Source organism: Thermochaetoides thermophila (assembly GCF_000221225.1).
Source record: "Thermochaetoides thermophila DSM 1495 unplaced genomic scaffold scf7180000011822, whole genome shotgun sequence".
Classification (NCBI taxonomy): Eukaryota; Fungi; Ascomycota; class Sordariomycetes; order Sordariales; family Chaetomiaceae; genus Thermochaetoides; species Thermochaetoides thermophila.
Window position 1 is genome coordinate 2,455,067 of NW_006383038.1, and position 14,453 is coordinate 2,469,519.

The window sequence follows — 14,453 nt, forward strand, 5'->3', positions numbered from 1 at the left end:
GACGCCTGTAGGCATCCGGCTTGTATGGCTCTTTGTATGGCCCTTTCATGTATGAATAAAGCTTGTTGCCCTGTTCTTTGATCCAGAGACCTATAGAGAGGCCTTTGGTTTGGCCCCAATGGCCATGCCTTAATTCATCAACAATTGCTCACACTTCCACTTTTCTCACATACTCTGGGGGTAGTATTTTGAGTTTCCCAATTCTGCGAGCGTTATTGATAGGATAAAGAGTCCATGGGAAACAACACAGTCTTTCATTCCTCAGCTCGGGAATAAGCACAAAGGCTTATCCGGAGTGAAAACAGGTCCGGATGAAAATCAATCCAACCAATTTTTCAGCGTCTTCATCAACGCTTGCGATTCCGTAATGTCAACCAAAGAGCCCTCGAAAAAGCCTGCCGCTCCAAAGTCCATCCCCAGAACAACATCCAAAGCCACCCAAAAACGACCACCAAAACAACCTAGCCCCAAACCACAACCTCAGCAACTTGACATTCCCGAACGCTCCCCCTCCATCCCATCCTCCATCACCTCCTCTCCCTGCCTCTCCATCACATCCTCCAGCATCGACTCCGAAGCTGAGCTCATCGTCCACCCCTCCGACCCCCTACCAAAAGGCTATAGCTTCGTCGCCAAAGGCGATCCATACATCACGAAGCAGTGCCGCGAACGCACCCACGCTCTAGGAAAAGCCCTCTACGTCGTGGTTGATCCCACCATATCGAAAACAAACACCAAGGGGGGAAAGAAAAGAAGTAACGGGAAACCTTGTCGCAGTGGGCGTGAGGTACTTGGGATTCGGTGCCCAAAGCATGTGTATACCTGGGCGCAGAGCCAGGCGCTGCAGACGGCCCACCAGAGGAAGGAAGCGAGTAAGAGACGGGAGAAGGAAAACGAAGGGAAGTGGGAGCGTGTGATGAGGGGGGTGTTCCCTGGGATGCCGAAGGGAGAGACACTGAAAGAGATTGTAGCCGAAGTGACGAGGGGTGCGAAGGGGAAGGGGAAGGGGATGAATGGCAAACGGATGGTGGAGTGGGTTAGGTTGGTGGTGAGAGGATATGTGAGGAAAAATTATACGGAGTTTGTGGAGTTGGTGGAGGGGGGCATGGATGTAAATGCGGCGAAACTGGTTGTGGAAGGACGGGTGAGGGGGATTTTGAGGGTTTGGGAGGGGAGGGCGGATGAGAAGGTTGATAAGGGGAGCGATGAGGACGAAGAGAGGGGAAGGAGTAGGGAGAGGAGGGGGAGTTGGAGGGTTAGGCCTGGAGATAGGGGGCAAAAGGATGTGAAGGAGAGTGAGGAGAAGGGGGATAAGGAGGAGAAGGAGAGCAAGGAGGGACGAACGGAGAGCGAGAGAAAGAAGGATGGGAAGGGATGTGTGGTTCAATGATGATGTGAGAAGCTGAATGGTAGATGTAGTGTTTCTGGAGACTGCAATTGACATTAGAGAATGGAAGAAAGAATGTTTGGGATATAGCAAAGCTGGTAAATATGGTGAGCAATCCTCATTCTCGTCTACATGTGTCAGGGCGAATATTAAAACAAGGCTTCTGTCCGAACTGGAACCGCGACGATGATATTTTTGATGACATGAGCCGTCAGGTAAGACACCCGTATCCTCCCGAAGGCTGCCTTCAGGAACTCAGAGCTCCCGAAGTTTGTGCAGACAGCGGAAAGACAGATAACTCGGGGTAAATCGTTTCGGTCCCGAGAAAGACGGCATGCTAAAATCCTCTCTTTAACCCAAATCTGCCTCAACAAGAGCAAATACCCAGCTCTTATTCAAGACTCTCTTCTTCTGAGCGGTGCCAAGGCATCCACCCCTGTGTAACCCAAACATCAATGGGCCAAGCACGTGTTTGTGATATCCGAAGGCGAGAGAAACACCGCCAGGATGGATCTCCAATTTCGCCGGAGTTTCATCCCTGGACCCAACCTGACTTACCCAAGTTTGCCCGCCCCGTCTCGACTCAAATAGAAGTAATCGCATACCATCAATGCACACCCTCGGTTCCGTCTGTGACTGGCGTCCAGCTTTTTGGTAACTCGCACATCCCCACCTGACTCCGAATGGGGGACCGACTCTCGGGGAAACAGCACCGGCAGGTTGGGAAGATGCGGCCCGAAGGCTGTTATTTGGCTTCCGGAGCACGAATAGCACCTTCTAATGGTGCGGACGAGGGTATATAAGCCGGCCTCGGCCGATCTTTGGGTCCAGAATAGCAGCAGCAGCAGCAACAACGACAACTTGGACGTCTGCATCAAGATCGAGAGGAAAGAGGATCAAAAGAGTCAACATGTCGTCTGAAAAGAAGCAAATCTCTTTCGAGGGTAAATCGAGACATAGACATTACTTATGTCAAGATACGGCAGCTGACGAAAGCAGAGTACCTCGGTTGCACTGAGGCCGCCTTCGAGTGGGCAGACAGCTATGACTCCAAGGACTGGGACCGTCTTCGGAAGTGCATTGCACCCACACTGCGCGTAAGTAATAACAATCACTTCCTCTCTCCAATACATTCACTAACAAACAAGCCAGATCGACTATCGCTCATTTCTTAACAAGCTCTGGGAGGCGATGCCCGCGGAAGAATTCATCCAGATGATCTCGAGCCCGACCGTTCTAGGCAACCCTCTCCTCCGCACGCAGCACTTCATTGGCGGTGCCAGCAAGTGGGAGAAGGTATCGGACACGGAGATCATCGGGTACCACCAGCTGCGTGTGCCGCACCAGGTGTACACGGACTCGAGCCTGTCGCAAGTCAAAGTGAAGGGGCATGCGCATAGTCACAATACGCACTACTACCGGAAGGTCGATGGGGTCTGGAAGTTTGCTGGGCTGTGCCCAGATATTAGGTGGTTTGAGTATGACTTTGATAAGGTGTTTGAGAGTGGGAGGGAGAGTTTTGGGGAGAAGAACTAGGGGGGTGTTGAATTGATTGAAGGGGGGGGGGGGGACGAGTTATGAACTTAGTTGGGATGATTACGACTTTTTCTTATGAGTTCAGCTTGTAGTTTTAGAATGGAGAATTCCACACACCGTTCACGTGCGATTCTATTTTTGTCTTTGGAGGACGAAGACGAGGCTGGTGATGGATCGGGATGGCGAGTGGAAGATCTGCGGGACGGACTGGTCCCACAAGGCTGTTAATTGGATGCGATCATTGGCTGATTGAATCTCCGGATCTTGGCAATGGCAGGGGACTCTCCACCAACCCCAACTTCTCAAAAAGTTAGCCTGCTTATGTTGCTTGGCCCTTTTCACGACGACCTTAACACACTCAAGGAGAGTACCGTTCGCGACCCTCGCCCAGCGCAAGCCCAATGGTCTGCCAGAGGTGACACACCGCGCCAGACCTGCCGGCACGCAGGTTTAAGACCAAAAATGCGCGAGTTCATGAACTATATCACCAACGCCTTTTACGGCGCCACGAATTGGAGCGATGATAATACCTACAAAGAGCTGAATGCCACTGCGCGGGGTAAGCGTTTCCCTCTTCTCAAACAAATGCCTCCGAATACTAACAGTCCCCCCCCCCAGAATTAATTGATTTCCCCCTCCCTCGTGGCCTCCGCCTGACCCTCTCGTCCCTTGCAACCTCCAACTTCGCCACCAGCTACCAGCTCGGCACCGTCGGCATCGTCGACGGCTCCATCTCCTACCTGTACAGCACCGTGCCGCTGGCCGGCATTGCTGCGCAGTCTGATCGCATCCCGCTGCAGGCTCTGTTAAGGTCGTATCGCCAGATCAGGGATCTGGGTGCGGCAGAGTGGCCGTGGTTTCCTTTTCCGGGGGTCGATAAGCCCTCTACTCCTAAGGGGGGATCTAGTCCCAGGGCGGAGAAGGAGAATAGTGATGAAGGAGCTGCTGAGAAAGGGGGATTAGGAGCTAGTTTGGGGTTAGGGTTAAGCCAAGAGGGGGAGAAGAAGTGGCTATTGTATGGCCGACTATATCTGCCGCAGTCGTTGCTCGAGGGGCTGGTCGTGAGGAGGGTGAATTCATGTTTGCAGGTGCAGCTTGCGGCTGTAAGTGAGCGGTCACTGAGGAACGGGGGCACGATTCTGGGGCTGGTGCAATACGATCGGGGAAAGTATGGCGTTGAGGGGCTGGCGTCGACGGATGGTGGGTTGCTGGGGATTAGGGGGTTGTATAACTTTGGAGGGGATACCGTGCCTTTTGCGGCGGCGGTGACGACTAACGTAAGTCAGTCCACCACGGCAACCCAAACCCAGGGCAGTGGCAGCAATGCAGACTCCAACCCTACCTCCAACGGCACCACCAACGGCCACTCCTTCTCCCCCTCGGACCGCGAACGCGACCGCATCTACGGCCGCTTCAGCATCGGCGGTGAACTTTACTACGGCACACTCAACAAATCCGGCGGCATGTCCGTTGGCGCACGTTTTCAGACCCTCCCCGCGCATCGTGGCACCCCTCTAACCGCTACCCTCACGCTGAACCCGCTAATGGGCAACATCAGCGCGACATACGCCGTGCGTGCGCGTGACTACTGCTCTTTGGCGACGAGGATGGAGTTCAATGTTTACAGTTATGAGAGTGATTGGGCAGTGGGCATGGAGTTGTGGAGCAATAGACGGCCGGGAGGTTTTCTGTTGGGGAGGGATCCTAGGAGGCCAGTTGAGGGAGATGTCGATGGAGGGGAGTCTGCCAGAGCGGAAGGTCTGCCTGGGTCAGAGCAGAGTAAGGCTGCTCAGGAGCAAACGCGGACTCAAATGCACCCGAAGCCGTGGTGGATGGAAAGGAGTTTCCAGGCGAAGTTGGAGTGGCGGTTGGATGAGGAGTGTAAAGGCCCATCATCGCCAGCACCGCCTGCTCCTGCGAATGGCCCGTGGCAGAATGCTCCCTCGACTCTTGTGCCCGTGAGCAAAGGGCAACATCCCACAACCACAACTACGCCCTTGTCAATGGAAACGGGGAATAATGATCCCGACGACGACAAAGAGCAGTATAGAGGGGTGCTGAAGGCACGTCTAGACCAGAACCTCAAGATGGGGTTGCTGTGGGAGGGTCGAGTGAAGTCGCTAATTTTCAGCCTGGGAACTGGAGTAGATCTACGCAAGTTGGGCGAGCCCTTTCGGAGTTTGGGCTTGGAGGTGCAGTATTCTTCTTGAGGACTGACCTCGGCCAGGTTTGAAGGGAAATGTGTGTAGATCGTTGTGTAAGTGTACATATGTGATAGAGTCAATACCCATGATCAATCCAATCGAGCTATGTATTGTTGATGTCGGGGTAAATGCACCCGAAAGGAGGAAGGCCTGCCAACGACAAAGGAACAAAACAGTAAAAGAAGAGGCTAAGAAAAAAACTGACACGTGGGGATACTCTTCTCAAAACTTGAAGCTCTTCTCCATTTCTGGTGACCTGGAAAAAGGGGGCCACCCGGGGATCGAACCCGGGACCTCTCGCAAACAAGCCGAGCAAGATGTCGAAACAGCTACTCGATGCTTCAGGGTGAGCCCTAAGCGAGAATCATACCACTAGACCAGCGGCCCGTGTTTCAGTGTTTGATTGCAGGGTGTGGAAAAGGAGTTGAGAGAGAAGAGTCAACGGAATGGATATGGGTTGAGAGGGAAGTCTCACACGAAAGGAATGGGATGAGAGTATTGTTTAAAGAATTTTGCATCAATGAAGAGCGCTCTTTGTGACAAGATGTATTAGAGTTATATTAACGGACATCATCGGATTCACAAGTCGTATACGTTCACAAGCTATATACGTTGACAAGCGACAGTGTTAAGAGAAGTACTACTCCTTACCCGTCTGGTTAGTCAGGTACTCAAGAGTCAGATGTACCTTTCGACAAAGATCGAAGTCAGTACCACAAATAGTTTTCACGCTCTTACCTCAACTATCTTACCCTTCCTCACAACAGTTTTGGCAAACATGCTCCTAGGACGTAACTTCTCCCTCTTTTACCATGCTTGTTGAGCCCTGGACAGCCTTTTCTTCGGCTTCTTGCCCTTCATGTTCCCAGCTCGTCCAGCTGTATTCCCTAACTGAGCAGTCATCCTAGCCAAAGATGCGCCGAGAGTCCCGTCGTTAGGATCATCGGTATAAGCAAACCGTTTAAAATCCGGCGCATTGATGGTGTTCTCCAGACTAACTTATAACGGTGCAAGACGGATTGTTTGGGTGCTCGAGTTCTGCGTTTTAGCCCGCTTTAAGGAGTGCTCAGGGACAGGCGAGCTACCGCCCGAAAGAGCGGATGTGGTGTCTATGGAAAGATGGACATAATCCTTCATGCGGGGTTCATCGCCGGCAGGTGGACTTCAATCCTTGACCTTGATCGGTTCGGTCGCTGCAACATGAGAGACAGTCCTGTCGTCTTCATCCACAACGATCTCTACAGAATCATTGTTCTCCTGAGGCTGCTCATCATCGTTGGGGCGATCTTGCTGGCTGCGGATGTGCTGATACACACAGACACGACGCTCACATGCACACTTCCTGTAGCCACCGGCCGAATCCCGGAAGCCTCTTGTCAAGAAGGTGACTGTCTTAATAGATAATGTTATACCGGTTGTGCGGCAGATAGTTTCGGGGAGGTTCTAGCACTTGGGATACAATTAGTTAGTCCAAGAGCTCTTTGACCGAGTCTATGAGAGTAAACATAAGAAGCCTACATCGCCGCAAAGCTCATGATCAAGAAATGTCTTAAGTCTTGCGCCAGACACCTGGGGTATTTTTTCCTCTTTAACTTAGCCATGAACCGATAGTCAGTCCTATTGAGAATCGCCTTCAGGGCTGCAATAACTTGGAAGACAGTAAGCTTCTTTTCCTGGGTAATTTTTAGCGACCATTCCCTTCCCCATAGCAAGAACATTCACAACATGACTAGCTGCAAAACGCGTGGTATGCTCAGGCAGCGGCTTGCCATTATTATCCCTATGAAACCGCGAAGGCCGAACGCCTAAAAAATCGGCCACACGCTTTACAAGAGCCACGCACTTTACATTGTCAAGCACATGGTAACCACTATCCGGGTTAAATGCCCATCCGCTGGAGGCAACTGACTTGGTAGTAGGATTGCTGACTGAGATAAGGAAGTTAATTGTAAACTTCTCGAGTCCTTATTTTGCAATGGTAAAGGAAGAATCGGTTCCAAGGATGCTTAAGGTGCCCTTGTTCTTGTAGAAAAGGGGGCGAAAGCAACGGCTTTTGCCGTCTTTGCGGCTACAAGAGCTCAGTACATGTCTTGATTGAAACTTGAGAGTGAGGAGGATAATTTTAGGAAAATTTACCGGTTCCTCAACGCCGCCGCATGCCCCAAACCTTCCTCATCTTCATCCTCCCCCTAACCTACTTCTTGCCAATAGCCGGAAGCCCCATCTGAGCATGATACCAATCTAACTTGTTTCGAAATAAACTCTTTCTCGGGTAATCAATTGCGCGGAATCTACATTGTTCCTTTGCACGACTCGACGCGTCGTGTCGAACCAACAGTGTTGCAATCTTCAGCCGGCCTAACAGGACGGCAACCATGAGGAAAGTAGCGCCTTCGGCCTCGAGACGTTGGTCGACGTTGTTCTTGTTGGGGGCTATCAGAATTCGGACGCCGTGGTAGTCGTTGGAGAGAATGGCTTTGTGGAGGGAGTTGATTAGAGGGGGAGCGTTCCTCTGAGAGGGGGGATGGGGGTTGACTGAGCCCATTGCCAAAGAGTCCTGATGAGGCTAGACAAGTGGACTTGTGAGGAAACGACTTGAGCTGGTATCTGTGTAAAATAAGGAAGCTGAAAGTGTTGGCAACGCGAAAACCTGTAACGTGACAAAGGGAAACAAGTGCAGTCTTAACCGCAATTGATAAGTTGGCATTGAGAGGAAGAAACCAAGTATATGGGAAAAGCTCGGTCAGCGAGATGGAGGTTCTAGGAATCAGATGTTGAAGGATGAGCGCAAGAAGGCAGGAGGGATAGTAAGGTAACGAAGTAAAGGAGTCGAGAAAGTCAGGCTAAGAAAATGATATGGCTTGCGGCTGAGAGTTGCTATCGTCGTGGTATGATTGAAGGAAAAAGTAGGGGAACAAATGCAACCAATTCGAGGTGTCATTCAACTGAGGAGTGCGAGGTACGCCTTGAAATGAACTGAGTGACTTGGAGAGTCTAAGAGGAAGTAAGGTACGAGATAGAGTTCGCAAAGGCAGAAACCCCAACAATCGTATAAGCTTGTAGCCGATGAAGTCGATGAGTTAAGTTGGCAGCTATCGACCGACTACGGTTGAGTTAGAGAGGGCAACGGCAGGGGCAAAAGATTACAAAGGTCAGGGGCACATAACCCGGCAAACGGAGGAACAAAATATGGCGACCACGATGTTGAGACTGAGTTAGAGCCGGCTGTCTGAGTATGTGGTGAGGCTTATGTGACCAGAACGCCAGGAATCCCTTTTATGACGCCTATAACCAGATGCTACCGGGAATCATGATCAGACCCATGTCACGTCGTGCCTTCAACCCCCATTAACCCAGCGCGGCTCCGTGGCCCAGATCATGCTGGGACCGTAACTGGATACCCTCCAAGAATAGCCAGTTTACTCCTCCTCCTCAGCCTCGGACTCCTGATCAGCCTCAGCAACGGTCTGGGCGATCCCTGTTGAAAGTCAGATACATTTACAAATGTTTCTGGGCTCGGGCACTCACGGTCAAGATCACGCTGGCCCTGCTGGGTGATGCGGCGGCCGCCACGCTCCTCATCTTTCTCAAGGACCTGGATCTTCTCCAGGGCCTGCATGATCTTGCGGTCGACGGAGCCGCTGGCATCAACGTGGTGCGAGGGGCGGGTGCCGCGGTTCTTGGCGCTGCCGTGGACCTTGCGCAAGCGGCCAACACCGACGGTCTTCCTCAGGTAGACGTGGCGAGCGACCGAGGCGGCACGGATGTACCACCAGTCAATGTCCTGAGGAGGCAACTCCTTGGCATTGCCGGTCTTGACGGTATCAACCCAACCTGTTCGGATCGAGTCAGAAGAGCGTTCGTACGGCGCGGTCGTCGCTGTTCCGGAAAACTAACCGGGCACAGGGAGCTTGCCCTGGCGCTTCAAGAAAGCCGCGTAGGCCGCTACGATACCGTTAGCATCTCAACGTCAGGCCCTTTGCGTCTCTAATCACTTACCGACAAACTTGTGGGCCTTTAGTGTTCAACACCAAACCATGATTAGCAAAATTCCGTCTTCAGAGATCTTTCGATCCCCTCACGCCTGCTCCCTTCATCTTCCTTGGTGCTGCTTTGACGGCCGAAGGCCCACCATGGTCGGCCAGCACGAGTCCCACGGGACAGGCCAGCGGCGACTCGGACAGCGAAAGAATGATCGGGTCTCGGTCGTAGGGCTCTATGGCACAGAGCTGCAGAGACTTACATCGACATCACGAACGGTAACGCCTCCGGGCATTTTGGCGGTTGTCTCTGGGGGGGTTGACTTGGAGGTGAGAGGGTCGTTTCGAAGGCGGTCGTTAACGTCCAGGAATTCAAGACGTCAACTGGCAATTGAAGGACGTCTCGAAATTTTGGAGTGGGGAGAAGTCTTGGCATTTGCTCCACTAGGGCAAGGCCCTGGAAAAGTAACCTTAACCCTTTGTTGAATTTGGCTTGTGGGGTTTGATGAGCTATGTCACGTGACAGCATCAATGCTGCCGACTTAGCGGAGCCTTTCCCCAAAACAGGATCCACAGTGACATCTCGTCAGCTTCCCCAAATCATTCGCAGACCCAGAGCAAGCTTTGTCTGCACGCTTTTTTTCGGTTTCCTGGGCCAATTGGCACTTCTAGGACTGCTCGGGCAATTGAAGAACTATTTTGGCTTGTCCTCTCCTAGATTGCCTACTCAGCACTGGCTCCACGTTCATCGCATGTCTTGAAGTGCCGCTGTCAAGGAGCACAACACGTGAGCAGACGGGAGATTGCCGAGATCTTCACAATTACCGCAAAAACGACGGGTGCGCGGTGGGAAAAAACAAGCTCTTGTTGACCTATCAAGCGTCAAAAACTGCAAATTCTTCACCATGCAGTCGGTTGCCGCCGAAACAACGCTGTGGTGTGCCCTTTCCCCACGGTCTTGGCGCCCTCTCAGACAGCAACCGTTTCATGATCCTGTAGATGATCGCTGAAACAAAAGCTAAAGCTCACCACGAGCGCAAAGGTAACCACAAGGGTGATCCCTTTTATTTGCTCCCGACTGCCGGTCAACTTCCGTCTCTTCTTTGCCAGAGTACAGATCAGATGATCTCGTCTGCTCAGGGCGACTCGGACTTGTTGCTTTGTTGGGAATAAAGTTAACCAAAGCCTTAGAGATCAAGCGATCCATGCCAAAGGTGTTAGTCAGGCCTCACAACAAGCCAGTATTCTGGTCCCCATGTGTGGCCCCAAAAGACCCTGAAGTCAATGACTGTTTACTGAAGGGGTCATGAAACTTGCTGAAGCCCTAGGGGACTTTCACTAGGCTCGGTGTGGGACGTATCATTCGGGAGTGGCCAAGCCCAATGAGACTCCCGCATCAACGCCTTCAATATCCAGCGCGACGCTACCATGCGCAGGATAAGTAGGCAGGCCTACCTCTATCCTTGTTGTTGTCTCTCTCAATCGCTCCTTGAGCTGCCACTCTCTCAGTGCTATCTGTGAAAGCCTCTCTTCCTTACCTTTTCTCAATTCTTTTCTCTAGAGCCTGCCTGCTGAGCAGGCATCGCTCCTTTCTTTGCGCTTCCACAACATCGACTTGCCTTCGTTCTCTTACATTCCCAACTGCCATAATGGCTTTCATGCTCCTTTCCCTGCTGGCCTGTGTCGCTTGGGCGAATGCCAACCCCATTTCGGCCAGGACGGTCCATATCCTTGATGAACCTGCAGCGGCAGAAGCTCAACGTCGCGATGACACTGCCGTTCGGGCATTTTCTAATATTCAAATCAAGGTCCGGTTCTGTACTGAATATGTGCAATAAGGCTAAACCTAACATACGCGACAGACCTCGGATGGAAAATGTCTTTATGTTGACAAGCCATCGGGAGACTTCCGTGCCAACCTTCTATCCATCCAGGTAGCCAAGTGTGGATCTACAGAGGGCCAGGGATGGGACATCATCACTGCCGGCAAGCACATCAAGGGCGATGATGTTATGCTTGTTGTCAATACATTGACTCGAGCCTGTCTCGACTTTAATCTTCATAGACCGAAAGGGAGCCAGGCGTTCCTCTACCCATGTGATGGCTTTGCTGACGGCAGTATGTGGTCTAGATCCCACCACTGACACCATCACCATGCTAACTTGCTCGTAGGCGGCGAGGTGGCTGATTCTCAGCTGTTTGTTTTCGACGGCCGTGCTACCTCCATGTCCCTGAAGCCAGTAAATGCCAAAGAGTCATGCCTTGCAGCAAAGGATGGCAGTGTTGACATCATTCGATGCCAGAAGGGAGACACCAGCCAAGTGTTCACCTTTGGCCTCGAAGTCGTCCACTCCGATCTTAAGGCCAGAGGGAATTTTGATCAGTTTCATGCCGCAGGTCGCTTCAGGACTTCGACCACTTCAACTGCGGCTGCAGCTGAGACAAGCGACTCTGAAGCCGAGGCTAACTCCAGTGCTACGTCCACTGCTCGAGCCCAGTCGACCAGGACGACGACATTGAGGACGACCATCTTCTCCACTACGACATCGACAAGGCAAAAGACGTCGACTTCGCAGGCTTCGGCTCAGACAACCCGGACGAGCACTCTTCGGGAGACAGTCACCTCAGTTACCACGTTGACTAGTGGTTCCAGAAGGACCAGGGTCAGAAACCGCACCAAGACCAGAACCTCCACAACCACCACCTCAGCCCAAACCACCACAGCCGCCACAACCGCAGCAACCACAAGCGCCGCCGCGGCAAGCGGCATCCCGACCGTCAACCCCACCACGCCAGTCCCTGTGTCCCTCGGTGGGCTACTGCAGCCGTCGGCAGCCGCAAAGGCACACCAGCGCGATAACACGGCAACACGCGCCTTTGAGAACGTCGAAATCCGCGCGCCGAATGGTCAGTGTATGTTTGTAGATCCGACGGCAGGCGATTTCCGACAGAACTTGATCCCCGTATCGTTGGTTAAGTGCAGTGGTTCGCCGAATGAGAAGTGGGATGTTATTGTCAACGGGAAGCATAACCAGCCTTCGGCGGGACGGCCAAATAGTGCGTTGGTTGTTAGCTCTTTGGTAAGTGTCGGATGGGTTGAGGACATGAGAAAAGGGGATTGGTTACTGACTTGTCCGAAGACCCAAGGATGTATCAGCTTCGACGGCAGGCGGCAGCAAGGTGACAGGGTGTTTATCTTTTCGTGTGGCGGTCGCGCCGATGGCAGTATGTACCCGATCTCTCCTCAGTCTTAGCCAAAAGCTAACAGTCAACAGGTGGCGGCACCGATGGCAACCAGTTGTTCCCCTACCTTGGCCAGACCAGCTTCGCCTTTGCGCCGCTTAATGCGGGCAACACCACCTGTATTCTCCCAGGCGACGGGCGCCTCACGTCCGGGCCATGCCCGACTGACGGATCGCAGCTCTTCTCTATCTTTTTGTGAGGGGCTTTGGTAGACGGGAATGTAAGAGATAGGTTTAAGGAAGCCCTTTTGAGTCCCTCAACATCAAAGGGCAAGCCCTTACTGCTGAGGGCAAGTTGTGCGTTTAAATTTTGATTTTTGAACTTCGTATCTATTCACTTCTTCAGCCTAGATGGTCTACTTTTGGATTGAAATAACCACTTTCGCTTCGATTCTCTACACTGAGACCCTTCAAGTTTTGCCCGAAGTCTGCAAAGTGACGACGATAAGTATCGGACAATTGAACCAACGAACGCTCCAATAACCCTACGCATATATTACCGGGGCCGATTGGTGGGGCAGTCGACCCTAATCTAAACCATATGATTGGTCAGTGCCTGGTTTCGACCCCTGAGCTTCGGCCGGCGCTGACATCATGCCCCTAGGCGGAAATTTTGTTGCCGCAAAACACCGCTCGCTCTCGGCACAAGTAGACCGACCAGTTGCTCCGTAGCGGAACCCCTCCGTCCACACACCACCGGCAACCTATCTTGTACCTCTATTTCGTATGACATGCGCCCGGGGACAGCATTATCTTCGTTACAGTACGATCTGAGTTGCGTACATATCCGCCGACATTAACTCTTGGCTCCCCTGCGCTCGAAGACCTTTCTTCCAACCGCACAGCAACACCCACGCTCCTGTCCTCGTTATCTTTCTCCTCTATTCGGTTCAACATGCGCCGCCGATCCGCCGCTGTCACAGCGGCCTTGACCAGCAGCCCTTCTCCCCTCCTTGACGTCTTGGTGCCTGCAGTCAGACAACAAGTAGGCGCAGCAGCCGCCTTTCGCATACACCACGCTGTGGCATCCGCATCTAGCATACCATCCAATCCCTCACCCAAGATTCATGAGACGTCCTCTATCCTTCGCCGTCTACTCTCGAGCGCAAACAACTCACTACATTCCCGGACATTTTCTTCCATTCCGCACGCACCAACCCCGCAAGTTCGCACCTTCAGCACAACCTTCTCCCGCCCAAAAACACACATCCTCTTTAACCCACAAGTCGGCGAAGACGGGCAAGAAATGCGCCTTGAAATCACTCCCCGCGCAGGCAAAGTACGTTCCCTCTTCCTCCCTTTTCTGCTTTTTCCTCTCCCCTATACTTTTCCTTCCTCCTCCTTGACCTTCTTCCTGCTAGTATGCATTACTAATACAGTGCTTATAGCGCCTTACCGAAATAATGAAAAAAGACACCAACCCCCACCTAGCCCTGCGCATCCAAGTCGAATCTGGCGGCTGCCATGGCTTCCAGTACGTGATGCGTCTGGTCACCTTGCCCCCATCTTTGCCTACACCCGAATCACCCGCCCCCTCCTCCGACGATACCACCGCCACACTTCACGAAGACGACACCATATTCGCCTGGACGCCCGACGAGAGCATGGCTGAACCGGATATCACATCGCCAAAAATCATTCTGGATTTGGCGTCTCTGGAGTTGTTGAAGGACAGCAAGGTCGATTTTACGCAGGAGTTGATTGGGTCACAGTTTAAGATTGTTGATAATCCCAAGGCGACGAGCAGTTGTGGGTGTGGAACAAGCTTTGATATCAAGATTTAAGGGTGTAACATCAGGGGACATATGTGATGGTTGGACCTCGGTTCATAGAGCTGAACAAGATTTGTACATTATGTAAGCCATGGGCGGATAGACGTTACGGCAACACATTTCACGGCAAGAATAGTTGGTTGGGCAACTCTGTATGTAGCATTGGGCCGTGCCCTGGGCCACGGTAGGCAATCCAGAAGGCGAAACGCTATGGGTAACCCGAAGCAGCGTGTTGGGTAAGAACAGCATCGTAAAATTCATTCCCTGGAATGCCACCCTGTTTCTCATTTTAACGCCGAGTACCCATGCTAGTTGCCCTTGACCCAAAGACC

General features: G+C 52.3%; 6 protein-coding genes and 1 non-coding gene across 7 annotated transcripts; 4 read left to right on the forward strand and 3 right to left on the reverse strand.

The window, feature by feature from the left end:
• Positions 1 to 367: 367 nt before the first annotated feature.
• On the forward strand, positions 368 to 1,390 carry CTHT_0071150 (uncharacterized protein; the record flags this gene model as incomplete). The annotated part of the gene is made up of 1 exon (XM_006697324.1): positions 368 to 1,390. One exon carries the CDS (start codon positions 368 to 370, stop codon positions 1,388 to 1,390), a length of 1,023 nt encoding a protein of 340 aa, XP_006697387.1.
• A 907-nt stretch (positions 1,391 to 2,297) lies between these two features.
• Positions 2,298 to 2,923, forward strand: CTHT_0071160 (scytalone dehydratase-like protein; the record flags this gene model as incomplete). The annotated part of the gene is made up of 3 exons (XM_006697325.1): positions 2,298 to 2,331; positions 2,387 to 2,484; positions 2,540 to 2,923. 3 exons carry the CDS (start codon positions 2,298 to 2,300, stop codon positions 2,921 to 2,923), a joined length of 516 nt encoding a protein of 171 aa, XP_006697388.1.
• A 462-nt stretch (positions 2,924 to 3,385) lies between these two features.
• On the forward strand, positions 3,386 to 5,133 carry CTHT_0071170 (uncharacterized protein; the record flags this gene model as incomplete). The annotated part of the gene is made up of 2 exons (XM_006697326.1): positions 3,386 to 3,482; positions 3,542 to 5,133. The coding sequence occupies 2 exons, from the start codon at positions 3,386 to 3,388 to the stop codon at positions 5,131 to 5,133; spliced, it is 1,689 nt and encodes a 562-aa protein (XP_006697389.1).
• Positions 5,134 to 5,393: 260 nt separating this feature from the next.
• Positions 5,394 to 5,514, reverse strand: CTHT_0071180. The gene is made up of 2 exons: positions 5,477 to 5,514; positions 5,394 to 5,431 (listed from the first exon to the last, which is right to left on the reverse strand). It is a non-coding gene; the product is annotated as a tRNA-Pro (tRNA).
• Positions 5,515 to 6,291: 777 nt separating this feature from the next.
• CTHT_0071190 (uncharacterized protein) lies at positions 6,292 to 7,672 on the reverse strand (the record flags this gene model as incomplete). The annotated part of the gene is made up of 3 exons (XM_006697327.1): positions 6,292 to 6,432; positions 6,540 to 6,570; positions 7,464 to 7,672. 3 exons carry the CDS (start codon positions 7,670 to 7,672, stop codon positions 6,292 to 6,294), a joined length of 381 nt encoding a protein of 126 aa, XP_006697390.1.
• An 874-nt stretch (positions 7,673 to 8,546) lies between these two features.
• On the reverse strand, positions 8,547 to 9,403 carry CTHT_0071200 (40S ribosomal protein eS19; the record flags this gene model as incomplete). Its single annotated transcript, XM_006697328.1, has 5 exons — positions 8,547 to 8,605; positions 8,656 to 8,961; positions 9,025 to 9,072; positions 9,127 to 9,142; positions 9,371 to 9,403. The coding sequence occupies 5 exons, from the start codon at positions 9,401 to 9,403 to the stop codon at positions 8,547 to 8,549; spliced, it is 462 nt and encodes a 153-aa protein (XP_006697391.1).
• Positions 9,404 to 10,756: 1,353 nt separating this feature from the next.
• Positions 10,757 to 14,133, forward strand: CTHT_0071210 (putative iron-sulfur protein; the record flags this gene model as incomplete). The annotated part of the gene is made up of 7 exons (XM_006697329.1): positions 10,757 to 10,915; positions 10,970 to 11,225; positions 11,280 to 12,187; positions 12,248 to 12,332; positions 12,383 to 12,545; positions 13,097 to 13,628; positions 13,738 to 14,133. 7 exons carry the CDS (start codon positions 10,757 to 10,759, stop codon positions 14,131 to 14,133), a joined length of 2,499 nt encoding a protein of 832 aa, XP_006697392.1.
• Positions 14,134 to 14,453: the final 320 nt, after the last annotated feature.